The sequence below is a fragment of the Oncorhynchus mykiss genome, chromosome 10, assembly GCF_013265735.2.
Source record: "Oncorhynchus mykiss isolate Arlee chromosome 10, USDA_OmykA_1.1, whole genome shotgun sequence".
Taxonomy (NCBI): domain Eukaryota; kingdom Metazoa; phylum Chordata; class Actinopteri; order Salmoniformes; family Salmonidae; genus Oncorhynchus; species Oncorhynchus mykiss.
Window position 1 is genome coordinate 45,817,265 of NC_048574.1, and position 26,737 is coordinate 45,844,001.

Genomic DNA, 26,737 nt, shown 5'->3' on the forward strand with positions numbered 1-26,737 from the left:
TTTAAAACGTGACATCAACAAGGGATCATAGCTTTAACCTGGATTCACCTGGCCAAGTCTGGCATGAAAGAGCAGGTGTTCATAATGTTTTGTACACTCAGTGTCTCTATAAACACAGGCAAATCACGTTTTTGACTGCACTGGGCCTTTAAGTCTGTTTCGTGCTTCTCTCAGGATCGTTACTTGAGTCGGTTAGATTCTTATTGGAGTTTAATTAGAGAACCGCAGACATGTACTTTATTGTGAAAGTACAGTACTTACTACGAACATAAAGTAGTGTAAAGACATCTACTGTATTCATGTCCACGTTTGTGTGTGAGCGTGCCGTGACTATCGTTATAGCAGTGTGTGGAAGATGACGCTCTCGCCAAGAAGGGAACCATTTTCTTGAGCTGGCCAGCTGAATGTGGAGGTGTGAGAGAGGCTGGCCGTCACTTGCTTTGATGCTGTTCATCTTGAACTCTGCTGAGTTCTATATTTACGGAGTCTTGGGATTAGCAGGTTTATAGCCAGGGCCATGGGAGCACCTGTTTAGTTCTGGCCCTATGAGAACTGCACTCGCTCTACACATTGAGTATGATGAAGTGCTTTCGATTATATTATCTTTTGCCAGGTCAGAGTGATGGCGTCGTGTGTATATATATGTCATGTGTTCTGATAGTTTTGGTATGATTGACAGTGGTAGTACTAGTACAAATGAACTGAAGTACACTGAGTTCTACAGCACTGTAGGCTTTGTAAAAGGTTTCTTGTTACATCGACTTATCGGTGTCCACTGTTCTTCTGTCATAACTAAGGAGTATGTCTTTTGCCCACTTTTGGCTGGTCTCTATGGTTGACTTTGGCCAGGTTTAGTGTGACTTGAGCTGTCAGCCTAAGAATGATAGTTTGACACCGGGTCTGTCTGTCTCACTGCTCTCTGTGTGAGTGCATTACAAATTATTATGCCAGGCCGGGTCTCAAATATCCACTGCTCCACCGAGGGGAATGTGGGAGCAGCAGGTGCAAGGTTCTGAAATAGAGGGCCGGGAGGAGCGGGTGCTTACCCACAGTCCGACTACCAAGGAGATTAGTGTTAGGACAGGGGCAGGGCCCGGCACAGAAGAATGACAAAGAAAATGTGGATGTGAAGGTTAGGAATGTGAGATCCAAGACCAGAGAGGGTCTGTTGACCACTCTTTGTTTGCTTTTTGACCTACTATGTTTCGGCTCCCCGTTACGACGGCTTTATCACTCTGCTGGCTCTATCTACTCTCGTTATTGTTACCATATGTTGGTCAGGGTTGCATCCTTGTTCTTATGCGACATAAAATATGCCTGTTTGGTGCACAGGAATCATATTCACGCTTTTACTATATTCTCTTCCACTACAACCATTACACATCCACACTTAAGCCCCTCTAAATGGGTTTTGGCTGTAACTCTACCCCTGGCCAGTATTCATGTCATATGGGCCTATCAAGGTTATGAATGGCAAGTTAAATATAAAGTACTACTTTTGAAATGTTACCCAAGTGATGAAACATCTTAATGTAAAACAATTAAATAACAATTATGATATAAACTAGCTCAGCTGATTAACGTAATCTGTTTTGGCCTTTGACCTTTTTTCTCTCTCCTGTATGTAGGATGACCAGGTTGTGCTACAATGCACTGCCTCCATTCTGAAAGAACAGATCAAACTGTGTCTTTCATGTGAGGGCTTTGGGAACCGCCTCTGCTTCCTGGAGACCACCTCCAATGCTCAGGTAGAGAGAACCACGTTCCCCACTCTGATTACGTCTGTACTCCAGCCGTTGCCGTTCCCTGGGTTTTGCTGACGGATGTGTTGTGTTGTAGAATGTGCCACCTGATTTGGCGATCTGCTGCTTCATCCTGGAGCAGTCCCTGTCGGTACGAGCCTTACAGGAGATGCTGTCCAACACCATGGAGCTCAACGAGGTAAGAGACCAGTAGAGGGGCTGATGGTTCTGTTGTGTTGGGATTAAAGGAGCTTCTTTTACATTCTTTTACATGATGTTAAACAATTCTACAGTGCACACTGAGTGTACGAAACATTAGGGACACCTGCTCTTTCCATGGCATAGACTGACCAGGTGAGTCCAGGTGAAAGCTACGACTCCTTATTGATGTCACTGATTAAATCCACTTCAAATCAGTGTAGATGAAAGGGAGGAGACGGGTTAAAGAAGGATTTTTAAGCCTTGAGACAATTGAGACATGGATTGTGTCTGTGTGCCATTCAGAAGGTGAACGGGCAAGACAAAAGATTTAAGTGTCTTTTAACGGGGTATGGTAGAAGATGCCAGGCTTCACCGGTTTGAGTCAAGAACTGCAGAGCTGCTGGGCTTTTCACGCTCAACAGTTTCCCGTGTGTATCAAGAATGGTCCAACACCCAAAGGACATCCAGGCAACTTGGCACAACTGTGGGACGCATTTGAGTCAACATGGGCCAGCGTCCCTGTGGAGCGCTTTCGACACCTTGTAGTCCGTGCCCCGATGAATTGAGGAAGTTCTGAGGGCAAAAGGGGGTGCAACTGAATATTAGGAAGGTGTTCCTAATGTTTTGATCACTCAGTGTACAGTACATGGAAATAGTTTTTCTTTGGCTGGAAAATAGAGGTGGTCTTTGTGTAGTGTCTGGTGAGCTTAGTTCTTTCTGAATCGAACTAATACAAACAAATGTAATGTTTTTCCCATAATATGGGAATCAGTACTTTTGGTTAAACATTTCAGAAAATACTGTTATGCCTTATATGGTAGTGAGAACATCCTCTCTTATGTCATCGACACATGGTTGTAAAAGTAGCATTGTCGTGAATAGTTATGTGCTAATGACACATCACTGATGCATTTGAAATATGAGTATTATGTCAAGGCCTTTTGTATTTTTTAGCAACTTAACTTCGTTTTGTCTCTTTTCTGACCCCACACCCCTCACCTCCCACCTGCCAACCATAGGCAGTCGATTTGGACAAATGGGTATGTCTGCTCATGTTTCCCTTCCTGTCACATTTCCCCAAAGTTTTCCCCTCCTCTCCACCCCTTGTCTACCGTGAGAGTGCTCTCATCTCTCACCCAATGTCCCTGTCTCAAACAGTGATGCGCCACTTTCGTCTGCCCTCACTCATACTACCTAACTCCACACTTTGCTCAGTGTTGTCATAGCTGAAATACCGAGCGGCGTTTCAGATGACACTCGAGGAACGATTCCTGTCAGCAACACAGGAGCAACTAAGAAGCTCTCTGCCGTCGAGGGCTTCTGGCTGCCGTATAATCTCTACACTACGTCCAACAGCAGAAACGTGGACCACAGACCTAGTGTTGGATGGTGTCATTTGAAACAAGGCTCTTTACTGCCCTGTGACATTGTCCCTCTGAATGTCTCCTATACAACCTTCATCATACTCCCATCTTCACTCCTCACAGGCACATAAGTCCCGTTCATTGAATGTGGAACCAGACCAGCCCTTTACGTTTTCTTAATCCTTGCTATTCCGTCATCCTGTGAGTTACTGTGGTTTGACCAAACCATCACGGCAATTCATCTTAATCTTCAGAAAGTCTGGAATGTAGGGCAAAGTGTAACCTTGAATATCAAACTGCACGCACGCACGCACGTATACACACACACACACACACACACACACACACACACACACACACACACACACACACACACACACACACACACACACACACACACACACACACACACACGGGTTCACTAAATCTGACCTAGAAGTCAGTCTTGCGCTGTGTTCTGACTCTCCACTTACTCATGGAATAATCAAGATGATAACAACATTGACGGTGGAAATGATAACCACTAATTATAACAAATGTTGAAGAAACAATATAGTTTGATTGTCTGAATGTCACTTTTTCTGCCTTCCAGTTAAATGTGACATGTGACTTTCTGTGGTATTGTTTCTTGCTTCCAGTATTGTTAATCATTTGACTTTTGTTAATCAATTTCCCTTTCCACTCACCCCTGGTTTGTATTGACACAATGTGGACATGTTTGCTGTTGTGTTGGTTCTCTGTGGTGGGCTCTCTGACTCCTCTCAGCCAGATACGTTCAGTACACAGGTTCTCTGTTGCCTGCCACGTTGTTCTCAGTTTGGTACGAGGAGGATGACTCGCTCAACTCCTGTCTCCCTCCTCGGTCTTTAACAGTCCTGTGTGCCTGACCTTAGTAGGCTGAATGTTGAATCATACACGACTCTCTTCGGTTGGATTTTTAACTTCTCGCTCTCCTGTGTTCTGCCCAGTCATCTCAAGGAGGGGGCCACCGTACCCTGCTGTATGGCCATGCCATCCTACTGAAGCACACTCACTCCAGCATGGTAAACAGACTCCTCTGTCGCACTGCGTAGTTTCACATGTTTCTCATTTCACCAACCCACTATCAGTTTCACATGTTTCTCATTTCACCAACCCACTATCATCCACTTCTTTCTACTTCTAACTCACCCAGACTACCACCCACACTACCACCCACACTATCTCCCACACTACCACCCACACTACCTCCCACATTACCACCCACACTACCACCCATACCAACACCAACACTATCACCCACACCAACACTATCGCCCACACTACCACCCACACTATCACCCACACCCACACTATCACTCATACCAGCACTACCACCCACACCAACGCTATCTCCCACACTACCACCCACACAAACACTATCACCCACACCCACACTACCACCCACGCCGACGCTACCACCCACGCCAACACTACCACCCACACCAACACTATCACCCACACCAACACTATCACCCACACTATCTCCCCCACCACCACCCACGCAACACTATCTCCCACACTACCACCCACACGATCACCAACACTACCACCCACACTATCACCCATACCCACACCATCTCCCACACTTCCACCCACACTATCATCCACACACAATCTCCCACATTACCATCCACACTACCACCCACACCACACTTTCTACCTCTATCTCACTCGTCATAACCACATAAGTCCCATTCATTGAATATGTACTATACCAGCCATTTACGGTTTTAGTGTGGGTGGTAGTGTGGGAGATAGTGTGGGAGACAGTTTTGCAGTTACATGGGTTTGCTTTTCAATTAGCGCTTCATTATTCATTGTGTAATTTTTACTCTCTGTGTGCTGCAGTACCTCAGCTGTTTGACTACCTCAAGGTCACTCACAGACAAACTGGCCTTTGATGTGGGCTTACAGGAAGATTCCACCGGTATGGCCTTTACCATAGAGAACAGTGGCATATTAATTTTCTGCACAGTGTTCCGTTCAGTGACGCAAGTGTTCCTCCACAGGGGAGGCGTGCTGGTGGACTATTCACCCTGCGTCCAAGCAGAGGTCAGAGGGAGAAAAGGTCAGGGTGGGAGATGACCTCATCCTGGTCAGCGTGTCCTCTGAAAGATACCTGGTGAGCCGCTTTGGTGACACACTGCCAAGTGGACTTTCAACCCCAGCAGGTTATGGATGGAGCTGACATGTTCTCTCTCTCTCTCTCTCTCTCTCTCTCTCTCTCGCTCCAGCATCTCTCCTACGCCAGTGGTGACCTCATGGTGGACGCCTCCTTCATGCAGACGCTGTGGACCATGAGCCCTGTGATGTCTGGCTGTGAGCTTGCTGAAGGTGTGTATATGTTTTTATTGTTTTTCTATTTCCTAGTCGTTAGCTGATCATCTAGAAACACTACACTTGACTGCCGTGTCTTTCTCTCATTGCCAGTGTAACATCAACCCCTCAGGCTTTCTGACTGGAGGCTATGTTCTTAGACTGTTCCATGGTCACATGGATGAGTGCTTGGCTATCCCTGCTGCCGAACAAGGAGACGACCAGCGCAGGTGATGAACACTGTTGAACTATTCCACATTTACATTTGACATTATATATATATATATATATATGGGGAGGGGGCGGGGTGCTGTGAGATAATTTAGATACTGTTTGAAGAGGTAGGGTTTCAGATGTTTCGGGAAGATGGGCAGGGACTCTGCTGTCCTGGCACCCATTGGGGTGCCAGGACAGAGACGAGTTTTGACTGGGCTGAGCGGGAACTGCCCTCCCGTAGGGGTGGAAGGGTCAAGAGACCTGAGCTGGCAGAACTGAGTACTCAGGTTGGGTTGTAGGGTTTGAGCATAGCCTGAATGTAGGGAGGGGCAGTGCCTCTTGCTGTTCCGTAGGTAAGCACCATGGTCTTGAAGTGGAAGCCAGTGAAGTGTGCGGAGGAGCGGTGTGACATGGGAGAACCTAGGAAGGTTAATCAGATGTTAATCAGATATTTAATCTGACACTGCATAAACACCACCTGTCACTAACAGCCCATCTCTGTTTTCAGAATTGCTCATTATGAAGGGGGTGCTGTCTGTAGCCATGCCCGGTCACTATGGAGACTAGAACCCCTCCGGATTGGGTGAGTGGATGCCCTTCTGTTCATCAGCTTTATGTAACAAAAAACCATTACAATTGTCTTACATGAGTTCTCTCTTTGGGGTTGTACTTATGGCTCTGTGTAGATGGAGTGGAGGTCACATGAAATGGGGCCAGTCGTTCCGAGTGCGTCATATAACCACAGGCCGCTACCTCTGCCTGGATGAAGAGAAAGGACTGCTGGTGGTGGACCCTGAAAAAGCCAACGCCAAGATGTCAGCCTTCTGCTTCAGAATCTCCAAGGTCAGGGTGCTCTGTTCATATAAAGAGCAGTGTGAAAAAACGCACGTGGTCCTTTTCATAGAATGGAACAAAAGCTTCTGGCAGCGTTCATATCATCCCTCCGTACCTAGCGCTGTTGACAGTCATTCTTTCTCCTTGTTGTTCCGTGTTCCAACCTGCAGGAAAAGATCGAGGTGGCTCAGAAGCGAGATGTGGAGGGCATGGGCACACCAGAGATTAAGTATGGGGAGTCCATGTGTTTTGTACAGCACGTCTCCTCTGGCCTCTGGCTTACATACGCCTCTGTCGATGCCAAGTCTGCTCGCCTGGGACCTCTTAAGAGGAAGGTATGGAGAAATCGTGCGGCAAGATGCCTAAAAACACCTGAGCTAAAGGACAGGAAGAACAACAGCAAAGGAAATGCTAAGAGATAATGAAGACCCCCGTAATATAGGGATTTACTGTGAATGCATTTTGTTCAGGCTTTTCAAATGCTCCGCTTTCCCCTGGAGTGCAACTGGTGTTTATCCATGTTGTCAATGTCTCTCTCAGGCCATCCTTCATAAGGAGGGCCACATGGACGATGCCCTGACCGTGGCCCGCTCCCAGACAGAGGAGTTCCAGGCTGCTCGTATGATCTACAACACAGCAGGCCTCTTCACTCAGTTCATTAAGTATGTCCCCTCTCCAGTCCCAATGTCTTCCCTATGGCTCTCTGAGAAAATACTTATCTAGGAATCTCTTGAGTTTGTACACATTATGGACGTATGTATAGACCCCTTCGACTTACTGTTATCCTTCAGGAGGGGCGGAGCGCCTTGGTTTAGTGTTTGACCTCGTGCTCAGTACAGTGACGTTTTCCCCTGTTCCCTGTGTCTCCAGAGCGCTGGACTCTCTGAGCGGTAAGAACAAGTCTTCTTCAGGCCCCCCGTCTCTGCCCATGGACTCAGTGGCCCTCTCCCTGCAGGACCTCATCTTCTACTTCCGGCCCCCTGAGGAGGAGCTGGAGCACGAGGAGAAGCAGACCAAACTACGCTCCCTCAAGAACAGACAGAACCTCTTCCAAGAGGAGGTCAGTGCTCACGCACAACAGATGAGGATTTTTTTTTATTTTTTTTATTTTACCTTTATTTAACCAGGCAAGTCAGTTAAGAACAAATTCTTATTTTCAATGACGGCCTGGGAACAGTGGGTTAACTGCCTGTTCAGGGGCAGAACGACAGATTTGTACCTTGTCAGCTCGGGGGTTTGAACTCACAACCTTCCGGTTACTAGTCCAACGCTCTAACCACTAGGCTACCCTGCCGCCCCATGATGCACTGTATGTTGAAAATATTCTTCCCGCACTGCTCCTCCCTTTGGTGTTCCTATATTATATGTGTCATTCCGCACAGGGCATGATCACCCTGGTGCTGGACTGTATTGACCGACTCAATGTCTACAACACGGCGGCCCACTTCTCCGAGTTTGCAGGGGAGGAAGCTGCCGAGTCTTGGAAGGAAATCGTTAATCTCCTGTACGAGCTGCTGGGTATGTGACCTTCTATTCATCCCGTTGTTTCAGGTCCCATCATGTGTCTGCATGGCTGTGGTTACTGTGGCAACATGCCCTTTCAATCTGAACATGACATAGCTCTGATCTCTGTCATTCTCTTCCTGTGAAGCCTCTCTCATCAGAGGTAACCGGGCCAACTGTGCTTTGTTCTGTGATAACCTGGATTGGCTGGTCAGCAAACTGGACCGTTTAGAGGCCTCCTCAGGTTAAGTCCCACTACAACACACTCCATCACCTTTCAGCACTGAATCACATTGACTTGAACGTGTTACGGGAGTGCCCTCTGTGTTTCATTGCGTGTTATGCTCACCACAGGCATCCTGGAGGTGCTGTACTGCGTTCTGATTGAGAGTCCAGAGGTCCTGAACATCATCCAGGAGAACCACATTAAATCTATCATTTCTCTACTGGATAAGCATGGACGCAATCACAAGGTCAGTGAATACGTGTGCAGGTTATTGAAGTTTATTATTATTATATTTATTATTTATATTATTAAGTTGTATTATTTAGGCCTGTGCTTATCCAGAGAAGTGTTCATATGTTGTTGACAGTCCATCTCCTTATGATTTGAGGGCTGATTTTAGAATTTTCTCTCTCCCTAGGTGTTGGATGTGCTCTGCTCTTTGTGTGTGTGTAACGGTGTGGCTGTAAGGTCCAATCAGAATCTCATCACAGAGAATCTGCTTCCAGGTCGCGACCTCCTCCTGCAGTCCAACATCATCAATTATGTCACCAGGTATACAGACATCTGGCCGTACTAAATATAATTTGTGAAAATACAACCACGGCAATTCGCTTTTTTCCTTCCAACCATTAACTGTTTTTTCATCTCAGTGTGAGACCCAACATCTTCCTCGGAACCTGTGAGGGATCCACACAGTATAAGAAGTGGTATTTTGAGGTGATGGTGGATTATGTGGAGCCTTTCCTGACCGCCCAGGCCTTCCACCTGCGTGTGGGCTGGGCTCTGACCGAGGGCTACAGCCCCTACCCTGGGGGTGGTGAGGGCTGGGGCGGCAACGGGGTTGGCGACGACCTCTACTCCTACGCTTTTGATGGACTCCACCTGTGGTCAGGTACGGCATGCAGGGGCTCGCTTTAGAATGCAGAACTCTATTACTGGTTGACGTCTTATAGATCCGTGTGTCTCCACAGGACGAGTCCTCCGGCATGTCGCCTCCCCCAACATGCACATCCTAGCGGCAGACGATGTGGTCAGCTGCTGCCTGGATCTGAGCGTGCCCAGTATCTCGTTCCGTATCAACGGGCACCCGGTGCAGGGCATGTTTGAGAACTTCAACCTGGACGGCCTCTTCTTCCCTGTCGTCAGCTTCTCTGCAGGTGTCAGGTGAGAACCGACGATAGGGCTTACAGAGCCGCTGTCATTTTACAGTCTTAAGAAAAGGAGTGATGTCAAATGAGTGATCACTGTTCATGTTCTCCTTGCAAACGCCAAGGGTTCGTTTTCTCCTGGGAGGGCGGCATGGGGACTTCAAATTCCTCCCACCGCCAGGCTATGCCCCGTGCTATGAGGCTGTGCTGCCCAAGGACCGACTGCGTATTGAGCCCATCAAGGAGTATAAGCATGATTTCAATGGTGTCCGCAATCTGTTGGGGCCTACACAGTCCCTCTCGCACACTGCCTTCACCCCCTGCCCTGTGGACACAGTACAGGTACAACCCTCGAATGATCTGTGCACATCTCGTTCTCCTAGCTCTTGCCTCCATTCACCGCGTTGTCCTTTCAGATTGTGCTTCCGCCTCACTTGGAGCGCATTCGGGAGAAGCTGGCGGAAAACAGCCATGAGCTATGGGCCGCCACTCGCATTGAACAAGGATGGACCTACGGGTCGGTGAGTGCTTCCCATACTGCCTCAGTCAGATCACATGACTTAAGGATATCTACTTAATCCAATATCTTGATTCTTTCCACTCCTCCAGTTCCGAGATGACAACAAGAAACTGCACCCCTGCCTGGTGGATTTCCAGAGCCTGCCAGAGCCAGAGAAGAATTACAACCTCGCAATGTCTGGAGAAACACTCAAGTGAGTCAAGGTCATGGACACGCACTCTCAAGGTCATGGACACGCCCTCTCAAGGTTTTGGACACGCCCTCTCAGCCTAGTATGTCTGCATGTGCTGGGTGTTCACCACCTCTCCTTCTGCTTCTCAAAGGACTCTGCTGGCGCTGGGCTGTCATGTGGGCATGGGGGATGAGAAAGCAGAGGAGAACCTGAAGAACATCAAGATGCCCAAAACGTGAGCGATACCTCAAGATTGTGATCTGACTTATTTAGGCATGACGTCATTATTCTCTGATATTCACATACGTGGTTGAAAAGTGAATGATCTGTTTGACATTATCTGAGATGGACATTGTGAAATGTTGGATTGTCATTAAAATTGAGGCCTGTTCACTTTAGTGAGATGAATAGCAATAATGACATCTGACTTACTAGTGTAATCATGACATCCCTTTTGTTCCATTAGGTATATGATGAGTAGTGGATATAAGCCTGCCCCTCTGGACCTCAACCATGTCAAGCTGACACCCAACCAGACCAACCTAGTGGAGAGACTGGCAGAGAATGGGCACAACGTGTGGGCTCGTGACAGGGTCCACCAGGGATGGACCTACAGCATTGTACAGGTAGCTTCTCCTCCCTCTGCCTGTCCTTGGTTCTCGCAGGAAACTCGCACACAGCAAGTAAGGCCAAACCTGTGGTAATACTGTAGCTCAAGTCCTTTTCAAACAAGGACTATTGAATCTCAGTAGTGTTTTTGTGGGGTGGGTTTTAATGCGCACGTAGGCGTGCAGGTGGGCACACAACAAGCTCACCTAAAGTGACGCAGCTATAGTACTTTATAAAAGTTGAACTCTGGGTGAAGCATTATTCATACCTGACTCATGAGTCGTTGAAGTCGGGATGTTTTCGGAGCCAACATTTACGCAACTGTTCAAGACAAATAGAATAAAAATCTTCTTTTTTTTTCTGGAGCTAGTGCAGTATCACTCTTTCTAAGATGTATCAAGATGTAAGTCCATGACTTACAGAAAAAAATGTATGACTCCCACAATCGTTTGAGTTGATTTCAAGTCTTTATTTCCATGTTCAGGACATTATGAGCAAGCGCAACCCGCGCCTGGTGCCGTACAACCTGCTGGACGAAAAGACCAAGAAGACCAACAGAGACACTGTCTGTGCAGCTGTCCGCACTCTCATCGGCTACGGTTACAACATTGAGCCACCTGACCAGGAGAGCAGTGAGTCTGTCTGTCTGCCAAGTTGTTCATATTTCAGTACTGTACTGAACTAGCTACTAGTCCTGTTAAATACAGCTAGATATACTGTACACACACATACATATGGTCAAGGGTGCCAATAATTATGTACCTGACTACTATATATATATATATATATATCATCTTAATAATGACACCTGTATCTCTGTTTGTGCAAGGTGGTAATGGAGAAGGTCATTCCCGTGGAAATAAGATCCGTGTGTTCCGGGCTGAGAAGTCATATGCGGTGACTCAGGGGAAGTGGTACTTTGAGTTTGAGGCTGTCACCGTGGGGGATATGAGAGTGGGTTGGGCCAGACCCAGTGTCCGCGCTGACACAGAGCTGGGGGCGGATGAGCTCGCCTATGTCTTCAATGGTTTCAAGGTATGGTCGGTGATGAAGGATCTGTTCTGTGTCTGTTTTAGGGAAAACATTTACTAATGTGTCCTACTCCAAAACGTTGACTTTTCTTTTTTGTAGGCTCAGCGCTGGCATGTGGGCAATGAGCCGTTTGGTCGTAGCTGGTTGCCAGGTGACGTGGTAGGCTGTATGATCGACCTGGTAGAGCAGAACATCTTCTTCACCCTGAACGGAGAGATGCTGATCAGCGACTCTGGCTCTGAGATGGCCTTCAAGGACATAGACACAGGAGATGGTGAGTGACTGCTGTGGCAGATAAATCCTTATAGGTTGGATCTGCTGCCCAAGAGGTGGATAGTATGATTCCGTATGATTCAGTGTCATTTAAATCTATGCCATTCATTAAACTGTGTCTCTCTTTCTCCAGGCTTTATCCCTGTGTGTAGTCTGGGCCTGTCTCAGGTTGGCCGGCTCAACCTGGGCCAGAACGTCAGCAGCCTGCGCTACTTCACCATCTGTGGCCTGCAGGAGGGCTTTGAGCCTTTCGCCATCAACATGAAGAGAGATATCACCATGTGGTTCAGCAAGAGCCTGCCCCAGTTCATCCCTGTTCCTACAGAACACCCTCACATTGAGGTACAGCATATCTTGTTCAGTAACAGTGGCTCGTTATGCTTAGAAATGACTTCTGTTCCCATATTACATGATAGTAAATTGACAAATGTCAAAGTTAGGTTTCTCTTAGATATCCATCGTCCCATGTACCCTTTGTAGGTGTCCCGTGTGGATGGGACAGTGGACAGCGCTCCGTGTCTGAAACTGACCCACAAGACCTTCGGCTCTCAGAACGCCAACACAGACCTGCTGTTCCTGAGGCTCAGCATGCCCGTGGAGTTCCACGAGACCTTTAAGGTTATGGCCGGGACCACGCCCCTCACCCGAGCTCTGACCATCCCTGAGGACGAGGTTCTGGAGGTTGACCCCGACTCTGACTTTGAGGTGCTGAAAAAGTCTGCCAGCCGCACAGAGAAGGAGGAGGAGAAGAAGGAGCCCTCTGTGCCTAAGGAGATCCCTGTCAACGAAGGAGGAGAGAACGTGAAAGATGCCTCTACAGAGAAGAGCAAGAAGAAGGGGTCAGTACTGAGCAGGGGTCAGATGGGTAAAGAGAAAGACAGTAGTCTTTGGACAGGCTACAACAACTCTGTTGGAAAAAAGTAGAAAGTGAATGCTGAAAACCAGGATTGGGGTCAATTTGAATTGAAATAAGCCAATTCAGGAAGTGATTTGAATTAAAAATGTGAAAATCAGTTAATTGAGGAATCGTTGAGCACAGATGCCCTTTTTACCCTATTAAATTGGAATTTCAGTTGACTTCCTGAATTGAACTGCTGAAAACTGCACTTTAACTGCAACCATCGTCGTGTTTTCTCAGTCGTCTTGTATAGGAGGTCCTACTCCACTGCCACGTTGTTTGTGTGCCCCTCAGGTTCCTGTTCAAGGCCAAGAAGGCAGCTTTCACTCCGCCCCCTGTTGTTCCCACCATGCCCCGCCTGATGGAGGAAGTTGTACCAGACGATCGAGATGACGACGACATCATCCTCAACACCACCACAGTATGACCTTTTTACGTGTGACATCTTCAGACCCTAGTGTCTAAACCTAACTCTCTGAATGGATAATCACTTCTCTTCACCAGGACATTTTTGGAGTGAGGATTATTATTTGTTGTTGGGTTTAGTTCAATCCATTGTTAAGTCATGTTTTCTGCCCACTTCCTCTGTGTGCAGTACTATTATTCAGTGCGAGTGATTGCGGGACAAGAACCCAGCGGTGTGTGGGTGGGCTGGATCACCCCGGACTACCACCAGTACGACCTGCACTTTGACCTCAGCAAAGTCAGAAATGTCACTGTCACCGTGGGAGATGACAAAGGCAACATCCATGACAGGTGAGACACAAACACACACATACATACACAAACACACAGAGATATTAAGATATTATCTTAGCGTAATGTTTTCTCTCACCTGTCTCCCTCAGTATGAAGCGCAGTAACTGCTACATGGTGTGGGGAGGGGAGTTCAGCAGCTCCCAGCAGACCCGTGTCAGCCAGGAGGACTTTGTGATTGGCTGCCTTATTGACCTGGACACTGGCCTCATGACTTTCACAGCCAACGGGAAAGAGATCAACACCTTCTACCAGGTGAGATGCTGTACTCACAGTGTAAGCATGTATTTATTTACTCGGAAGCTTGTCACGGGTTAATGGACTTAATGGGAAAAGTACAAACTGCTATGGGCTTCGTCTGTGATACTGGTTGTTTGTTCCAGGTGGAGCCCAACACTAAACTGTTCCCAGCTGTCTTTGTCCTGCCCTCCAGTCAGAACATGCTGCAAGTGGAGCTGGGCAAGCTCAAGGTCAGACTCACAGAGAATCCCTCAAGTACATTTGTCACTGTCTGCTTTTACAGTGTTAACTCATTACTGTCTGCTTTTACAGTGTTAACTCATTACTGTCTGCTTTTAAATTGTTATGGATGTGTTTTTTTCCCTTTAATTCTCTCACTCAACCTATCATGTCACTTCAACGACCACCCTTCTGCTCTCCAAAGTAAGTGTTTGTTCTCTCCTCTCGCCGTAGAACATCATGCCCATCTCGGCAGCCATGTTCCGCAGTGAGCGTAAGAACCCGGTCCCCCAGTGTCCTCCCAGGCTGGACGTCCAGATGCTGACCCCAGTCATCTGGAGCCGTATGCCCAACCACTTCCTGTCCCCAGAGACGGGCCGTGTGAACGAGAGGCACGGCTGGATGGTGGAGTGTAGAGAGCCTCTCACCATGATGGCCCTGCACATCCCTGAAGAGAACAGGTCAGAACACGGCCACATTTACTGACCTCTAAGCAGAGGATTATTGTATTTGATGAACTGATTATCAAGTAATCAAGAATGGTAGGTATTGTTCATATGTTGAGAACTTACAAATACTTCAGAAAGTATTAATACCCCTTGACTTATTAAATTAAATATTTTATTCTCACCCATCTACCTACAATACCCCATAATGACAAAGCAAAAACATGTTTTTAGGAATGTTTTCAACTGTAATTAAAATGTAATACATAAATATCTCATTTGCATAAGTATTCACACCCCTGAGTGAAAATCACCTTTGGCAGTGACTACAGCTGTGAGTCTTTCTGGGTAAGTCTCTAAGATCTTTCCACACCTGGGTTGTACAATATTTTCCTATTATTCTTTTCAAAATTCTTCAACCTCTGTCAAATTGGTTGTTGATCATTGATAGACAACCATTTTCAAGTCTTGCCATAGATTTTCATGTAGATTTATGTCAAAACTCTAACTCGGCCACTCAGGAACATTCACTGCCTTCTCGGTAAGCAACTCCAGAATAGATTTAGCCTTGTGCTTTAGGTTATTGTCCTGTTGAAATGTGAATTCATCTCCCAGTATCTGGTTGAAAGCAGATTGAAGCAGGTTTTCCTCTAGGTTTTTGCGTGTGCTTAGCTCCATTCTGTTTCTATTTTATCCTGAAACACTCCCCAGTCCTTAACGAATACAAGCATACCCATAACAAGATGCAGCCACCACTATGCTTGAAAATATGGAGAGTGTTTTATTGGATTTGCCCCAAACATTATCAATTTTTTGCAAATAGGATTCATGTTTTGGAATATTTGTATTATGTACAGGCTTCCTTCTTTTCACTCTGTCAATTAGGTTAGTATTGTGGAATAACTACAATGTTGTTGATACGTTTTCTCATCTATCACAGCCATTAATGTAACTGTTTTAAAGTCACCATTGGCCTCATGGCAAAAATCCCCGAGTGTTCCTCTCTGGCAACGCGATATCATCCCTGAGCGTACCGGACTGCTTTTCTCCACTACATCACCAGATTCCTGCCGTAAGCTCTGGATCATTACTCCAGATTATCGCAGCTAGCTGCTACCGAGTGGCCCAGCCCCGAAGCTAGCCTTGAGCCAGGCCCATCTCCCGGCCTGCTCAGTGGACCCTATGATCACTCGGCTACACAGCTGATGCCTCCCGGACTCTTCACTAACACGACTAGAAGCCACTATACCACCGGATTCCTGCCGTAAGCTCTGGACCTTTGCATCGGTTCATCACAGCTAGCTAGCTGCTACCGAGTGGCTATAGTGGCTAACGCCCTTGTCCCGAAGCTAGTACCAGTTAGCCTCGAGCCAGGCTCATCTCCCGGCTTGCAAACGAAATTACTCCAACTACAATACCTCTTTTGCCAATTGGCCTGGACCCTTTGTCGACACGGAGCCCCGCCGATCCATCACGAGTGGTCTGCCGACGTAAATCCGTCCATTGTGCCCTCAACCGGCCTTTGCCGGACGTCGGCGAAACACGCTTCTGCTAGCTCCGGCCTGCTATCTTTATGAATGCCGTGTCTCCTGCTTGCTAGCGTAGGAACGACTACCTAACAGCTTCCCTGTTTCCTCTATTACTGTTCACTGGACCTGGCTACATACAGTGGGGAGAACAAGTATTTGATACACTGCCGATTTTGCAGGTTTTCCTACTTACAAAGCATGTAGAGGTCTGTAATTTTTATCATAGGTACACTTCAACTGTGAGAGACTGAATCTAAAACAAAAAAATTACATACCTCTGCTTGCTTTGTAAGTAGAAAAATCTGCAAAATCGGCAGTGTATCAAATACTTGTTCTCCCCACTGTAGCTGATGCCTGCTGGACTGTTCATTAATCACGGTACTCCATTTTGTTTATTTTGTTTATCTGTCAGCCCCAGCCTCAAACTCAGGCCCTGTGTGTAGTTAACTGACCCTCTCTGCCTATTCATCGCCATTTTACCTGTTTTTGTTGTCTTAGCTGATTAGCTGTTGTTGTCTTAGAAAATTAAAAAAGGTAAAGTAGACATCCACCTCAAACCGGGCGTGAAACTGCATATAAACTCTTATTCCAGAAATTAACTTGAAATGCTATCTGGCCATGAATTGAGTCCAGCCAAATGTGTGCGCCCAAATGTGTACGCTATTGTTGTCTGTAAATGTTTGTCTTAGCTAGCTCTCCCAATCAACACCTGTGATTGCTTTATGCCTCGCTTTATGTCTCTCTAATGTCAATATGCCTTGTATATTGTTGTTTAGGGTAGTTATCATTGTTTTATTTTACTGCGGAGCCCCTAGCCCCACTCAACATTCCTCAGATACAGTACCTCTTTTGTCCCACCTCCCACACATGCCGTGACCTCCCCTAGCATAACTAGTGCCTTCAGAGATGCAACCTCTCTCATCATCACTCAATGCCTAGGTTACCCTCAACTGTACACGCACCCTACCATACCCCTGTCTGTACATTATGCCCTGAATCTATTCTACCAATGCACTAGACGACCAGTTTTGATAGCCTTTAGCCGTACCCTCATCCTAATCCTCCTCTGTTCCTCGGGTGATGTAGAGGTTAACCCAGGCCCTGTGTGTCCCAAGGCGCTCTCATTTGTTGACTTCTGTAACCGTAAAAGCCTTGGTTTCATGCATGTTAACATAAGAAGCATCCTCCCTAAGTTTGTTTTACTCACTGCTTTAGCACACACCGCCAACCCTGATGTCCTTGCCGTGTCTGAATCCTGGCTTAGGAAGGCCACCAAAAATCCTGAAATTTCCATCCCTAACTATAACATCTTCCGACAAGATAGAACTGCCAAAGGGGGAGGAGTTGCAATCTACTGCCGAGATAGCGTGAAGAGTTCTGTCATACTTTCCAGGTCTATGCCTAAACAGTTCGAGCTTCTAATTAAAAAAATTAATCTCTCCAGAAATAAGTCTCACTGTTGCCGCCTGTAATAGACCCCCCTCAGCTCCCAGCTGTGCCCTGGACACCAAATGTGAATTGATTGCCCCCCATCTATCTTCAGAGTTTGTTCTGCTAGTTGATTTAAACTGGGATATGCTTAACACCCCGGCCGTCCTACAATCTAAGCTAGATGCCCTCAATCTCACACAAATTATCAAGGAACCCACCAGGTACAACCCTAAATCCATAAACATGGGCACCCTCATAGATATTATCCTGACCAACTTGCCCTCCGAATACACCTCTGCTGTTTTCAATCAGGATCTCAGTAATCACTGCCTCATTGCCTGCATCTGTTATGGGTTTGCGGTAAAACGACCAACCCTCATCACTGTCAAACGCTCCCAAAAACACTTCGGCGAACAGGCCTTTCTAATCGACCTGGCCCGGGTATCCTGGAAGGATATTGACCTCATCCCATCAGTAGAGGATGCCTGGTTGTTCTTTAAAAGTAATTTCCTCACCATCTTAAATAAGCATGTCCCTTTCAAAAAATGGAGAACTAAGAACAGATATAGCCCTTGGTTCACTCCAGACCTGACTGCCCTCAACCAGCATAAAAACATCCTGTTTCCTCCTGGCTACCCCAACTCCGGACAACAGCTCCGCACCCCCCGCAGCTACTTGCCAAATCCTCCCCAGCTTTTCCTTCACCCAAATCCAGATAGAAGATGTTCTGAAAGAGCTGCAAAACCTGGACCCGTACAAATCAGCTGGGCTAGACAATCTGGACCCTCTCTTTCTAAAATGATCTGCCGCCATTGTTGCGACCCCTATTACTATTCTGTTCAACCTCTCTTTCGTATCGTCCGAGATTCCTAAAGATTGGAAAGCTGCCACGGTCATCCCCCTCTTCAAAGGGGGTGACACTCTAGACCCAAACTGTTACAGACCTATATCCATCCTGCCCTGCCTTTCCAAAGTCTTCGAAAGCCAAGTTAACAAACTGACCATTTCGAATCCCACCGCAACTTCTCCGCTGTGCAATCCGGTTTTCGAGCTGGTCACAGGTGCACCTCAGCCACGCTCAAGGTATCAAACAATATCATGACCGCCATCGATAAAAGACAGTACTGTGCAGCCGTCTTCATCGACCTGGCCAAGGCTTTCGACTCTGTCAATCACCGTATTCTTATCGGCAGACTCAACAGCCTTGCTTTCTCAAATGACTGCCTCTCCTGGTTCACCAACTACTTCTCAGATTGAGTTCAGTGTGTCATATTGGATGGCCTGTTGTCTAGACCTCTGGCAGTCTCTATTGGGGTACCACAGGGTTCAATTCCTGTGCCGACTCTTTTCTCTGTATATATCAATGATGTCGCTCTTGCTGCTGGTGATTCTGTGATCCACCTCTACGCAGACAACACCATTCTGTATATATCTGGCCCTTCTTTGGACACTGTGTTAACAAACCTCCAAACGAGCTTCAATACCATACAACACTCCTTCCGTGGCCTCCAACTGCTCTTAAATGCAAGTAAAACTAAATGCATGCTTTTCAACCGATCGCTGCCCGCACTCACCTGCTTGACTAGCATCACTACTCTGGATGGTTCTGACTTAGAATATGTGGACACCTACAAATACCTTGGTGTCTGGCTAGACTGTAAACTCTCATTCCAGACTCATATTAAACATCTCCAATCCAAAGTGAAATCGAGAATTGGCTTGCTATTTCACAACAAAGCCTCCATCACTCATGCTGCCAAACATACTCTCGTAAAACTGTCTATCCTACCGATCCTCGACTCGGCGATGTCATTTACAAAATAGCCTCCAACACTCTTCAGCAAACTGGATAAAGTCTATCACAGTGACATCCATTTTGTCACCAAAGCCCCTTATACCACCCACCACTGCAACCTTTATGCTCTCGTCGGCTGGCCCTTGCTACATATTCATCGCCAGACCCACTGACTCCAGGTCATCTACCATAACAACACCCACGTGCTCCAACAGGAATATCTCACTGGTCATCCCCAAAGTCAACACCTCCTTTGGCCGCCTTTCCTTCCAGTTCTCTGCTGCAAATGACTGGAACGAATTGCAAAAATCGCTGAAGTTTGAGACTTATATCTCCCTCACTAACTTTAAGCATCAGCTATCTGAGCAGCTCACCGATTGCTGCAGCTGTACACAGCCCATCTGCAAATAGCCCATCCAACTACCTACCTCATCCCCAAATGGTTTTTATTTACTTTTTTTGATCTTTTGCACACCAGTATTTCTACTTGTACATCATCATCTGAATATCTATCACTCCAGTGTTAATTTGCTAAATTGTAATTACTTCGCTACTATGGCCTATTTATTGCCTTACCTCCTTACTCCATTTGCACACACTGTATATATATTTTTTTCTATTGTGTTATTGACTGTACTTTTGTTTATTCCATGTGTAACTGTGTTGTTTTTGTCGCACTGCTTTGCTTTATCTTGGCCAGGTCGCAGTTGTAAATGAGAACTTGTTCTCAACTGGCCTACCTGGTTAAATAAAGGTGAAATAAAACAATTAAATGGGTTCCCTTCTTTGCGAGGCATTGGAAGACCTCCCTGGTCTTTGTGGTTGAATCTGTCTTTGAAATTCACTGCTCGACCGAGGTACCTTGCAGATAATTGTATGTGTGTAGTACAGAGATGAGGTAGTCATTCAAAAACACACACAGAGTGAGTCCATGCAACTTATTATGTGATTTGTTAAGCATATTTTTAGTCCTGAACTTATTTAGGCTTGCCATAACAAAGAGGTTAAATATTTGTTATTTATTTAACCTTTATTTAACTAGACAAGTCAGTTAAGAGCAAATTCTTATTTACAATGACGGCCTACCCCGGCAAAACCCTAACCCGGACGACATTGGGCCAATTGTGCACCACCCTATGGGACTCCCAGTCACGGCCGGTTGTGATACAGCCTGGAATCGAACCAGGGTCTGTAGTGATGCCTCTAACACTGAGATGCAGTGCCTTAGACTACTGCGCAACTTGTGAGCCAATACTTATTAACTCAAGACCTTTCAGCTTTTAATTTTTAATTAATTAGTAAAAATGTAATTCCACTTTGACATTATAGGGTATTGTGTGTAGGCCAGTGACCAAAGCATCTCAATTCAATCCATTTTAAAATCAGACTGTAAAACAACAAAATGTGGAAAAAGTCAAGGGGTGTGAATACTTTCTGAAGGCACTGCAGCTTTTAACAAAGATCACATGATTTGTGGATTTCAGTGTTTGCTATAGTATTGGAAAATAAAAATAACCAATAGCCACCCACTCTGGCTCTGATGCAATAGATTTGTCAATCTATACTGCCTTGTGCCATACCGTTCTCTCCCTCTGTCCCCTCTAGATGTATTGACGTCCTGGAGCTGTCGGAGCGTATGGACCTGCTGAAGTTCCACTACCACACTCTGAAATTGTACGGCTCGGTCTGTGCTCTGGGGAACAACCGCGTGGCTCACGCCCTATGCAGTCATGTTGATGAGTCCCAGCTGTTCTACGCCATAGAGAACACCTACCTGCCTGGACCAATGAGGAGCGGCTACTACGACCTGCTCATAAGCATGCACCTGGAGTCGGCCAAGAGGAACCGCCTCATGACCAACAAGGAGTTCATCGTGCCCATGACAGACGAGACGCGCAGCATCAACCTCTACTCAGACACTGACAACTCCCATGCTTTACCAGGGGTGGGCCTCACTACCTGCCTGCGCCCCAAACTCCACTTCTCCCCCACTGGCTTTGTGGGGACAGACCTGGACATCTACACCCTCAGCCCATTCATCCCCCTACAGGTAAAAAGCCTCAGGCCGATGAAAGGAGAGAGGACAGGTTTTCTGCTTGAACTGACCAATGGTGATTAATGTCTTTCTTTCTCCTGTAGGTGCTGAAGGCGAAGGCCCTGACCATGCTGACAGAAGCTGTACAAGACGGTGGTCAGGCCATGAGGGATCCTGTAGGAGGCAGTGTTGAGTTCCACTTTGTCCCCATCCTCAAGCTCATCAGCACCCTGCTCATCATGGGCGTGTTCGAGAATGAAGATGTCAAGCACATCCTGAAGATGATCGAGCCTACGGTGTTCAGTGGAGAGGCAGAGGCTGCTGCAGAAGAAGCAGAAGCCACAGCCAAGGGCGCGGGGAGCCAAACGCTGGCGCTCAAAGAAGGGGGGGAGGAGGTGAAGGAGGAAGAGGAGGGAGCAGTGGAGAGTGGACATGAAACAGAAATGGAGGACGAGGGGATGGGTGAGGAAGATGAGGAACTGGAGGCAGAGCTGGAGGAGCTGGTAGAAAAAGAGGAAGAGGAGGACGGAGAGAAAGTGGATGGAGAGAAAGGTGCTGAGGAGACAGAGAAGGAGGCGACGCCTGGAGAGGCAGACGGAGAGGCAGAAGAACAAGTAGGTCTGGAAGAGGGATTACTGCACATGAAGCTGCCAGAGTCTGTCAAGCTACAGGTTGGTGTGTGTCTCTTATCACTTCACTGTAACTTTCAAAATCCTCCCAAGTTTGACCAATTATACTAATCAATATTGATACATCTCATGTCTTTTCCTTTCTGTATGTCAGATGTGCACTCTGCTTCAGTATTTCTGTGACTGTGAGTTGCGTCACAGGGTAGAGGCCATCATAGCTTTCTCAGACCAGTTTGTGAGCCAGGTGCAGGCCAACCAGAGAGCCCGCTACAACGAGCTCATGCTGGCGTTCACCATGAGCGCTGCCGAGACGGCCCGCAAGACCCGCGAGTTCCGCTCCCCACCGCAGGAGCAGGTACCTTCAGCCTCTGAGTACTGTCCCACTTGTAACAGTACATGAACGGTGACAACAACGTGTTGTCTTTCACCCGCAGGTCAACATGCTGATGAACTTTAAGAGCATTGCGGAGGATGAGGAGTGTCCTGTGCCTGATGAGGTCCGCGATGCCCTTCTGTCTTTTCACAAGAACCTGCTTGCTCACTGCGGTCAGTCAAACTAATTCAGTACTTATATCGCCCAATGTAACTTAGAACGTCACTTATACACATGTATATAGCCTAAATCTGAGGTGAGCAGCTAGTGGCAATGGTCTTTCATCCCTCATGTCACCTTCAGGAGTACACATTGAAGAGGAAGAGGTGGAGGAGGAGTTGGATATGTCTCTCAAAGGACGACTCTTCAGAATTTTGGACAAGTTGAGGCACCTTCGCAAGAAGAAGGTAGAGGAGGCGCCAGAACCTGTAGAAGAGACCAAACCCAGTGAGTCTCACTCTTTATCACTCGTCCCACTGAAAAACAGTCAAATCAAGCCAGCGATGTACCTTCAATGCCAGAAGACAATCTGAATGATTGATTGATTTGATTTCGTTTATTGGATAATTACGTTTATTGGATAACTTTTTGGGCGACCTGACCAAATTCACATACAGTTAAAGTCGGAAGTTTACATAAACTGCTCCACAAATGTATTGTTAACAAACTATAGTTACACGTGACAAGTCGGTTAGGACATCTACTTTGTGCATGACACATTTACAAACAGATTATTTCTCTTAAAATTCTCACGCCCTGACCTTAGAGAGCCGTTTTATTTCTCTATTTGGTTAGGTAAGGGTGTGATTTGGGGTGGGCTGTGTTCTGTGCTGTCTATTTCTTTGTTTTTGGCTGAGTATGGTTCCCAATCAGAGGCAGCTGTCTATCGTTGTCTCTGATTGGGGATCATGCTTAGGCAGCCCTTTTTCCCACTTTCTGTTGTGGGATCTTGTTTTTGTTAGTTGCTGGTTTAGTGCTACATTACTTTACGTGTCGTTTATCTTTCTTGGTTTTTTGGGTTGTTCATTTAATAAATTCAAAATGTACACCTACCACGCTGCGCCTTGGTCTCATTCCGACGACAGCCGTAACAAAAATTCAGTGGGTCAGAAGTTTACATACACTAAGTTGACTGTGCCTTTTAAACAGGTTTGAAAGTTCCAGAAAATGATGTCATGCCTTTAGAAGCATCTGATAGGCTAATTGACATCATTTGAGTCAATTGGAATGTACCTGTGGATGTATTTCAAGGCCTACCTTTAAACTCAGTGCCTCTTTGCTTGACATCATGGGAAAATCAGCCAAGACCTCAGAAAAATAATTGTAGACCTCCACAAGTCTGGTTCATCCATGGGAGCAATTTCCAAACGCCTGAAAGTACCACGTTCATCTGTACAAACAATAGTACGCAAGTATAAACACCATGGGACCACGCAGCCGTCATACCGCTCAGGAAGGAGACGCGTTCTGTCTCCTATAGATGAACGTACTTTGGTGCGAAAAGTGCAAATCAATCCCAGAACAACAGCAAAGGACCTTGTGAAGATGCTGTAGGAAATGGATACTAAAGTATCTATATCCACAGTAAAACAAGTCCTGTATCGACATAACCTGAAAGGCCGCTCAGCAAGGAAGAAGCCACTGCTCCAAAACCGCCAGACTATGGTTTGCAACTGCACATGGGGACAAAGATCGTACTTTCATCTGATGAAACATAATGACCATTATGTTTGGAGGAAGAAGGGGGAGGCTTGCAAGCCAAAGAACACCATCCCAACCGTGAAGCACGGTGTTGGCAGCATCATGTTGTGGGGGTGCTTAGCTGCAGGAGGGACTGGTGCACTTCACAAAACAGATGGATCATGAGGGGGGAAAATTATGTGGATATATTGAAGCAACATCTCAAGACATCAGCCAGGAAGTTAAAGCTTGGTCGCAAATGGGTCTTCCAAGTGGACAATGACCCCAAGCATACTCCCAAAGTTGTGGTAAAAACGCTTGAGGACAACAAAGTCAAGGTATTGGAGTGGCCATCACAAAGCCCTGACCTCAATCCTATAGAAAATGTGTGGGCAGAACTGAAAGTGTGTGCGAGCAAGGAGGCCTACAAACCTGACTCAGTTACACCAGCTCTGTCAGGAGGAATGGGCCAAAATTCACCCAACTTATTGTGGGAAGCTTGTGGAAGGCTACCCGAAACATTTGACCAAAGTTCAACAATTCACCCCATGCTAACAAATACTAATTGCGAGTGTGTAAACTTCTGACCCACTGGGAATGTGAAGAAAGAAATAAAAGCTGAAATCAATCATTCTCTCTGCTATTATTCTGACATTTCACATTCTTAAAATAAGGTGGTGATCCTAACTGACCTGAGACAGGGAGTTTTTACTTGGATTAAATGTCAGGAATTGTGAAAAACTGAGTTTAAATGTATTTGGCTAAGGTGTATGTAAACTTCTGACTTCAACTGTACGTTTAGTTTTTGCGTCTATTACTTTAGATTTTGTACACTAGCTTCAAACAGCTGCAAATAAATTTTAAAAAATTGTTATTGAAAAGTGTTTTACAATGATTCTCTAGACTCTGAGTGCTTGTTTTGTCACATTAACTGACATTTGGCGAGCTATTCGAATTTTAGCAACCAGCAAATGGCATAGCGATTCCTGCATATTGCACCTTTAAAAGCAGTAGGCTGCTCCAGCTGGAGACAACATTACAAAATTGAAATGTCAGTCTAGTCATGGGATAATTTCATTCGGTTTCAACAATCAATCAATCAAGTGATGCCTCTTGTTTATAACCTCCCCTTTCTCTCCACAAGGCACCCTCCAGGAGCTCATTTCCCACACTATGATCCACTGGGCCCAGGAGTCGTTCATCCAGAACCCTGAGCTGGTGCGTCTGATGTTCAGCCTGCTGCACCGTCAGTATGACGGGCTGGGGGAGCTGATCCGGGCATTGCCCAAGGCCTACACCATCAACGCCATCTCCATAAAGGATACCATGGACCTGCTGGAGTGCCTGGGACAGATCCGCTCGCTGCTCATCGTCCAGATGGGCCCCGAGGAGGAGAGACTCATGATCCAGAGCATCGGGTCAGTAGTACACAGTAGACCAGTAAAATAATTTACTATACAGAGAACTGGATGGATTGAGGAGGAACTGAGAGTCAATATGAGCCTTCTCTCTCCATCAGAAACATCATGAGCAACAAAGTGTTTTATCAGCACCCCAACCTGATGCGAGCGCTGGGCATGCACGAGACTGTCATGGAGGTGATGGTCAACGTGCTGGGTGGTGGCGACTCCAAGGTAAAGTGGTTACTTGGCTCATAACAACAAGATCAATGCTTGGCTGAACATGGGAATGCGTTAAATGTTATTACACCGTAGTCAGTGGATTCCCCCTTGCATGTGTTCCTCCGCAGGAGATCAGATTCCCTCGCATGGTCACCAACTGCTGTCGTTTCCTGTGCTACTTCTGTCGTATCAGTCGCCAGAACCAGCGTTCCATGTTCGACCACCTCAGCTACCTACTACAGAACAGTGGCATTGGCCTTGGTGAGGGACATTGATATCTTCCAATTGGCTCATTCATCCCCCCCTCCTCTCCCCTGTAACTATTCCCCAGATCGTTGCTGTAAATGAGAACGTGTTCTCAGTCAACTTACCTGGTAAAATAAGGGTTAAATCAAAAATCTTCTGCCAATACAAGTTTGTATTCTTATAAGGGTAGTTTGACATAATCCCTCTAAAGGCAGAATAGTTTTGCTGTGTGTTGGGACTGAACATGTCATGTATGTCTTTCAGGAATGCGTGGCTCCACCCCTCTAGACGTGGCTGCAGCATCCTGCATTGACAACAATGAGCTGGCTCTGGCTCTACAGGAACAAGACCTGGAGAAGGTTGGACAGCCTCAACAAACACATGCAGTTTCTCTGATGCGGCCGCATATAGCACATTGGTCATCTCTCTTTCTGCCTCTTTTGTCCTGTGTTTTTCCTCCCAGGTGGTGAAGTACCTCGCAGGCTGTGGGCTCCAGAGTTGTCCCCAGCTCCTGGCTAAGGGTTACCCTGACATTGGCTGGAACCCGTGTGGCGGGGAGAAATACCTGGACTTCCTCCGCTTCGCTGTCTTCGTCAATGGTCTGTGTTTTGCGGACCTCGTAATGGAATACACCACTGTTGGGATGATGTCTTTCTGTTTA

General features: G+C 46.6%; 1 protein-coding gene across 7 annotated transcripts in view; it reads left to right on the plus strand.

Annotated features, from left to right (window-relative positions):
• The window catches only part of LOC110533121 (ryanodine receptor 1), a 72,769-nt gene that overhangs the window by 4,091 nt on the left and 41,941 nt on the right, over nt 1-26,737 (plus strand). For all 7 annotated transcript variants that reach the window (XM_036990456.1, XM_036990457.1, XM_036990458.1 and 4 more), the window contains exons 2-45: nt 1,629-1,748; nt 1,840-1,941; nt 2,963-2,983; nt 4,276-4,350; nt 5,177-5,255; nt 5,338-5,450; nt 5,563-5,662; nt 5,778-5,874; nt 6,369-6,443; nt 6,547-6,703; nt 6,865-7,029; nt 7,235-7,356; nt 7,565-7,754; nt 8,077-8,212; nt 8,346-8,441; nt 8,552-8,670; nt 8,842-8,975; nt 9,074-9,315; nt 9,395-9,587; nt 9,697-9,913; nt 9,988-10,092; nt 10,181-10,284; nt 10,415-10,498; nt 10,730-10,889; nt 11,357-11,504; nt 11,702-11,907; nt 12,004-12,178; nt 12,311-12,519; nt 12,658-13,016; nt 13,370-13,496; nt 13,671-13,831; nt 13,924-14,086; nt 14,215-14,301; nt 14,525-14,751; nt 21,097-21,541; nt 21,631-22,197; nt 22,310-22,510; nt 22,590-22,701; nt 22,832-22,975; nt 25,353-25,626; nt 25,728-25,842; nt 25,959-26,091; nt 26,341-26,435; nt 26,540-26,675. In XM_036990456.1, coding sequence (XP_036846351.1) covers nt 1,629-1,748; nt 1,840-1,941; nt 2,963-2,983; nt 4,276-4,350; nt 5,177-5,255; nt 5,338-5,450; nt 5,563-5,662; nt 5,778-5,874; nt 6,369-6,443; nt 6,547-6,703; nt 6,865-7,029; nt 7,235-7,356; nt 7,565-7,754; nt 8,077-8,212; nt 8,346-8,441; nt 8,552-8,670; nt 8,842-8,975; nt 9,074-9,315; nt 9,395-9,587; nt 9,697-9,913; nt 9,988-10,092; nt 10,181-10,284; nt 10,415-10,498; nt 10,730-10,889; nt 11,357-11,504; nt 11,702-11,907; nt 12,004-12,178; nt 12,311-12,519; nt 12,658-13,016; nt 13,370-13,496; nt 13,671-13,831; nt 13,924-14,086; nt 14,215-14,301; nt 14,525-14,751; nt 21,097-21,541; nt 21,631-22,197; nt 22,310-22,510; nt 22,590-22,701; nt 22,832-22,975; nt 25,353-25,626; nt 25,728-25,842; nt 25,959-26,091; nt 26,341-26,435; nt 26,540-26,675 — 7,090 coding nt within the window. The remainder of the gene's footprint in view (nt 1-1,628; nt 1,749-1,839; nt 1,942-2,962; nt 2,984-4,275; nt 4,351-5,176; nt 5,256-5,337; nt 5,451-5,562; nt 5,663-5,777; nt 5,875-6,368; nt 6,444-6,546; nt 6,704-6,864; nt 7,030-7,234; nt 7,357-7,564; nt 7,755-8,076; nt 8,213-8,345; nt 8,442-8,551; nt 8,671-8,841; nt 8,976-9,073; nt 9,316-9,394; nt 9,588-9,696; nt 9,914-9,987; nt 10,093-10,180; nt 10,285-10,414; nt 10,499-10,729; nt 10,890-11,356; nt 11,505-11,701; nt 11,908-12,003; nt 12,179-12,310; nt 12,520-12,657; nt 13,017-13,369; nt 13,497-13,670; nt 13,832-13,923; nt 14,087-14,214; nt 14,302-14,524; nt 14,752-21,096; nt 21,542-21,630; nt 22,198-22,309; nt 22,511-22,589; nt 22,702-22,831; nt 22,976-25,352; nt 25,627-25,727; nt 25,843-25,958; nt 26,092-26,340; nt 26,436-26,539; nt 26,676-26,737) is intronic.